This window comes from Centruroides sculpturatus, unplaced genomic scaffold, assembly GCF_000671375.1.
Source record: "Centruroides sculpturatus isolate CEXI.00-Female unplaced genomic scaffold, Cexi_2.0 scaffold595, whole genome shotgun sequence".
In the NCBI taxonomy this organism is placed as follows: Eukaryota; Metazoa; Arthropoda; class Arachnida; order Scorpiones; family Buthidae; genus Centruroides; species Centruroides sculpturatus.
This window is the reverse complement of record NW_019384912.1, coordinates 172,418-178,328: the sequence shown is the minus strand read 5'-3', so window position 1 is coordinate 178,328 and position 5,911 is coordinate 172,418. Positions and strand designations below refer to the sequence as shown.

The 5,911-nt window shown below is 37.2% G+C and overlaps 1 protein-coding gene across 1 annotated transcript; it reads left to right on the top strand.

Annotated features, from left to right (window-relative positions):
- The first annotated feature begins 1,767 nt into the window (after window positions 1-1,767).
- On the top strand, window positions 1,768-2,932 carry LOC111631663 (protein krueppel-like). The gene is made up of 2 exons (XM_023375960.1): window positions 1,768-1,837; window positions 2,574-2,932. Exons 1-2 carry the CDS (start codon window positions 1,768-1,770, stop codon window positions 2,930-2,932), a joined length of 429 nt encoding a protein of 142 aa, XP_023231728.1.
- Window positions 2,933-5,911: the final 2,979 nt, after the last annotated feature.

The window sequence follows — 5,911 nt, the reverse complement described above, 5'->3', positions numbered from 1 at the left end:
GACTTACTGTACCTAATTTACATACTGTACACACGATAGTAAACTCAACTTACTCGCCTAAACTCTCCGTAGCGTGGCGCTGGACGGCAGAAAGCATATATATAATTATAATAAAGTTACAATAAATTAAGTTAATATATAATTATATATACAGTACCTAATTTATATATAATTAATATATAATTATATGTAAGTACCTAATTTATATATAATACTAAACAGACGATAGCAAACTCAATTTAGCCGCTCCATAGCGTGGCGCAGGGTCGGAGGTAAGTAGTTCGGCTGCTCATCCACTATTGGTCCAGACTCTATCAATCTTCTCGCGAAACGACGTTATAGGAGGTACGTTATACGAAAGTTGCTACAATTTTTTCGCTACGTTATAGGAATTGTCGTTATAGGAACGTACGTTATAGGGGGGTCGACTGTACTTGTACAATTTCAAAACCATTTTGTGTAATAATTAGACTCTGACTTAATGGTATTATTGATATTATTGATGACAAAAGTTTAAAATCATTGATTTCCTCATCTGTCCATTATTTTTGTTTAACAGAGTTGAATTGTTTGGACCACGTGGCATTAAAAATTTTGTCAAGGTCCTCGTGAGAATGTGTAGACGACTGAAAGAGGACCACTGAGTCATAACATTTCCACGTGCAACTATAGGTGCGTTTACTTTTAGCTCAGATCTCGCCCCTAGCGCGCTCAGCCTGTATACTTTTTGCTAGCTACCAATGAGCACGACATTTACTTTTCGCACCTGTGGAATCATTGCTAGCATTCCCAGAGTGCTCGGCGTGCTCGGAGAATTTACAACGAGCTTGGAGTTTGTTCAAAGATGGCGGCATCCATTACTGTGTATACTTTTATGAGTGTGCTAGTATGACATCAGGCTGCGTTAGGTATCAGCTCGGAGAGCTTGGAAGCTAGCGAAAAGTAAACGCACCCAATCCGTATGTTGTTGATGTCGACTGAGTATGCCATGTGTATGTTTGATTGGGTAAAACAAAAGGCACTACAACTAGCCTTGGGGGTCCGTTCGACCGAACTCTGTGTCGAGGGAATGGGTTTCCTCGTCATTCCTCTCTGAAAGTCCTGTCGCTCTCTAACCTCCTCGCTGTTACCGGCCAACCTACTACCTGACACCTCCCCAAACTTCTCTGTGACCTTAGCTACTTCCGCCGTCTTGCCCCATCCCTGGGAACCTGAGTCGGCTAATTCCTTCTTGACTACCTGACCCGCCAAGCTACGCGCCTCAAAAAGCCATCTATCTTGCTCTAATAGGCGTTTTGAGCGTTCAAGCCGTAACTTAAGGTCTTCGATTTTGTCCTGTGATTCGCCTTCTGGCACGCCCGCCTTTACCTTACGAGTGTAATCGCCACGAACTGCTCTACCGAGATCGCCCTCTGCTTCTCGAGTCTCCATTAATTTTTTCCGCTCCAAATCGATTTCTGCCAACCTAGCCTTGGCCTTAGATTCTACTTCCGCCAACCTGGCCTTGGATTCTGCGAGCCTCCTTTTGGCCTCAGACTCAATTTCGGCCTTCCGCCGTTCTGTTTCCATTTTCCTCTCCTCGGATTCCGCGAGTTTAACCCGTAGTCTAAGCGCTTCAATGTCCTCCCGAGATTCGTTTCCTGGCACTCCTGCCTTTTGTCCCTTGGTCGGCCCATCATTTTCCCACTCCCCTGTTTCTAAACCTCGCGCTTTCGTACGTTTAGGCATCCCTGTGCTAGCGAGTAAAATAAAAATTTACCTGGGTCAATGATTGCCGGTGTTGTTCGGTTCCTTTCGTCGCAGATCAGCCTTTCCGATCCTTGGGAATTCGAAGTACGTAATCCTGTCGTAATCCTGTCGAGTCTGCGCCAGTCAAATTAGAATACTTCTTCAGAGTCAGTTGTATTTTAAAACATTGAGTATATTGAAAATAAACGTATGTACAGTTGCAAGTAAAGTTCCATATATAAGAATTACAAACATTAGATATTAATAAAGTTCAAAGTAATCATCCACTGCTACAGGTTCGTCGGAAAAGCACCTTGCGACGCACAAATTCAAAGTCTACAACAACACAACAAGATGAGACGATTTTCTAAGACAGCTCCGGCAACTAAGGTCAACGTGAGTTCATCCTATGAGTCCAAAGCGAACTAAATGTCCCGCCAGAACTTCACTGCTTTTATAGGATTGAAGCTACATTGAACTCCACCAATCAGCATCTACCAGCTGTATAAGACGTCCGCCGATCGTCCGATGGTTCTTAACCAATCAGCGGTCGAGTTTTCAAAATGTCGTTATCGCCGTTTCCATGGCGATAACGGTCGTTCACGAAAAGGCGGGAAAACCGCGCGCTAGACGATTTTTATTCCCGACAATAATAATTCTCTTATTAAATAGTTTAGTATTATGTTTATACTTGAATAATACATTTTTATGTAAGGAATTGTCAGCATTATAAATTGTACGCTAAAACATGTAAATTACTATCAGTATATGTAGTTATTAACTGTAATTTAAGGAAAAATTGCAATATAAATGAATAACTCTAAATTGCAATGTTTCTTTTGTAGGTGTTGATAGTACCATGACTAACGAATGCAATATTTGTAATAAGTCGTTGGCTAGTAAACAGGGTTTAAGAATTCATATGAGAATCCATACAGGAGAGAAACCCTACAAATGTGAAACATGTGATAAATGTTTTGCTCAATTGAGCACTTTAAACAGTCATCTCAGAACCCACACAGGAGAAAAACAATACAAATGTGAAACATGTGACAAATGTTTTTCTGAATCGAAAAATTTGAATCGTCATCTCAGAATCCACACGGGAGAAAAACCATACAAGTGTAAAATATGTGATAAATGTTTTACTCGTAAGTACAATTTGAATCGTCATCTCAGACTCCACATGGGTGAAAATCCCTAGAAGTAAAAAACATGTAATAATCGTTTCGAGAACGCATCGTGTTAAACTCATCATCATAGATTCTATAATAAAAAAAATCACCCTACGAATGTAAAATATGTAATAAATCTTTTCCTGAAGAATGGATATTAGATTGTCATTTCAGAAGACATCTGAAGGAGACACTACAGAAGTAAGAAATACTCCACGAAAATTGCAAGACTGGAATGAAAGGAGTAACAATACAACGACTTATTCAAATGTAGTTTCCACCGATTATGTTAGCAGCAATCGTCGTTTCGAAGAACGAAATCGTTTAATTCAGCATCTTCCCACTCATTCTGAATACAGACCATTGATTTGTCTTGTGTGTAATAGTCAATTTTAAACTGAAGTTTACTTGGATGCTCATCGTATAGTGCACGATCTATACCCATTTAATTGTATTATTTGTTTTTAAGCTATCTGCAGCCATAAGGCTTTCCAAGAACACGAAACAATACTCAATTCATTAGTTGACTCGTTTTACCATTGTAATAGATGCTATGTAAAATTTGCTTGGGAAAAAAATTATGAAGTTCATCTTGAATGTAATATAAATTTTCTTAAAAAATTTTCGATTGAAGATATGCCAACAAAATTTTTTTTTGTCAATTTTAAATATTTTAAAGTGATTTTAAAATAAAGTTTATTGTGAAGATAATTTCTTACATTTTATTATTTAATACATTTAAATTAAATTTAGTGATAGGTTAAAGTAGTTTTTCATGAATGAGATAACATTTTTAGTTCGATATCTTAATAGTAACTCTTCTGTACATAAAATTTATTAATATATCTATAGTTTTCTGCTGGCTTTCATGTCGTTTCTCAGGATCTAATTATTAGAGAGGTTGAGGCACAAGTTCAAACGTTAAACGTGTACGGGTAGCATAAGTACACGTTACACGTTTCAAGTCCAAGTAAAAATCGTTGAGGCACACGTTCATAACATCACGTGACTCAGTGAACATCGCGCATTGACTCACGGGAAATAAGTTGAAAAAAATGGCGAAAGCGAAATAAATCAGAATTTTAATCCCAAACACAAAAAATGAAGACGTTTAAGCCGATCGTGTATTCACCAAGCTACACGTAGCAAACGCATTATCGACGGTCCAGAACTGCCAGATGGCGGCGCTCACCCGTTATTCGTACACGTTTTGGGCTAAATACGTGCGCCTCAACCTCTCTATTAGTGAGGTTGAGGCCGAAGTTTTAGACGGGAAAAAGTGTACGTCAGGCGTTCAGCACCGCTTTCGTGTAAGCCTAGAAGTTTGACAATGGTGTTTGGAATGTCAAGCATCATTCCGCTGACTATCCAAACACCATTGTCAAACTTCTAGGATTACAGAAAAGCGGTGCTGAACGCCCGACGTACACGTTTTCGCGTCAAAAACTTTAACCTCAAACAAGCAACTTACTGATTAGAAGAAAAGTAATAGAATTTATGCAATTTAATATTTAAAAAATACAAATTTATAGAACTATTTCAAACAACAAGTAAGTAAAATATAATTAAAATACAAATTGGTTTGGAGTTAAGAATGGTATCATTTACCCCTAGTCAGTGTCAAGTGCAATGAGTTATTTTCCCGCAGAGCTGAAACGGATTCAGAGCACAGATAATTTGATTTATTCGTTGCTTTTGTTTTTATTAATATTTTTAGGCATTTAAGATGCGTGCAGTTGTGCAACGACCGTTAATTATTCGTTCGCCTGTTAATTTGAATTTGTCAAAATTTTGGTACTGTTCTGCATACGTAACTCCTGAAATTATATGAAATTGTGTAATAAACTGGCTAAAATTTTGGAAGACAATGCAGGGATAACTGCAATAACAATTTGATTTTCAATCAAGAAATGGATAAAGTAACTCTTTAGAATCTTATATGTTTTATTTGGAATTTATATCGATCTACGCTTTAGAATATTACTGAGTCCACAGCAAGTAATAAAAGCAAAAGAACTCTTAGTTATAGCAAGACGACGTGAGAAACAAATGATTTTTCAATACAGCGCAAATGAGTGAAGGATACCTATTTTCAATACAGCCATTTTAGACAAAATTTCAATTATTGCAACAATAATATGATGTTTTATTACTATTTTAGCAACTAAATCGTGCTGTTTTATCGAAAACTTTTCAAAACGACTTCGGTATGTTATAACTGTTTTTCTTTTTTTTGAATTCTTATTATGTACCTTCAATGAAATATATTTCGGACTTATATTGAGAAGACCTACAATAATGCTTAAGGTCTCTGTAAAAGCAAGATGAAAGTTTGACAATTTTTGCTTCATTTGTACTTAAAATATGTTTTTATCTTATGAGATATATCTTATAATTTTATTAATGTATTTGATAGAATGCTAATGATTAAATAATTACAAATAAAGAAAAAACTTGTTATTATTTAAATGAAAACAATCCGCTACTGATTTCTACTGTATACTTTTGCAGGACTCACCAAATGCAGTAGCTGTAATACCGCCATTTGCTGATATTACAGCTACTGCAGGCCTGGAGATGGAGGCCTGGGAGATTCGTAAAGCTAATAGTGGGGAGGGGGGCACCTGCATCAACTTCAAAGATGGCGAAACGATCGCGCAGGCGTGGAGGTATTTGTTCGAGGAATTCGTACAGGGACAGTCTGAGGGGTGAAACCCGACACGCACAATTATTTACATCTCTGGCGACGGTCAGGAAGAAACACAGTCAGTCACCATCTGAAGCAGACCTCTGTGGAGTGTACTACGAACATAACACTTGTAAAAAAAAAAGGTTTCATGGATTGTTATTATTAGTGTTTCATGTTTTAAAATAGAAAGATTTATAGTGTATAGTTAAAGGCCGTGATGGAAGATATATTTTAGATGTTAGTTGTTTGGTTTTGAGGGGAAGATTTTGTTCATTTACTTAGAAGATTAATAACTCTTGTTGCTCTTTGTCGAAAATTT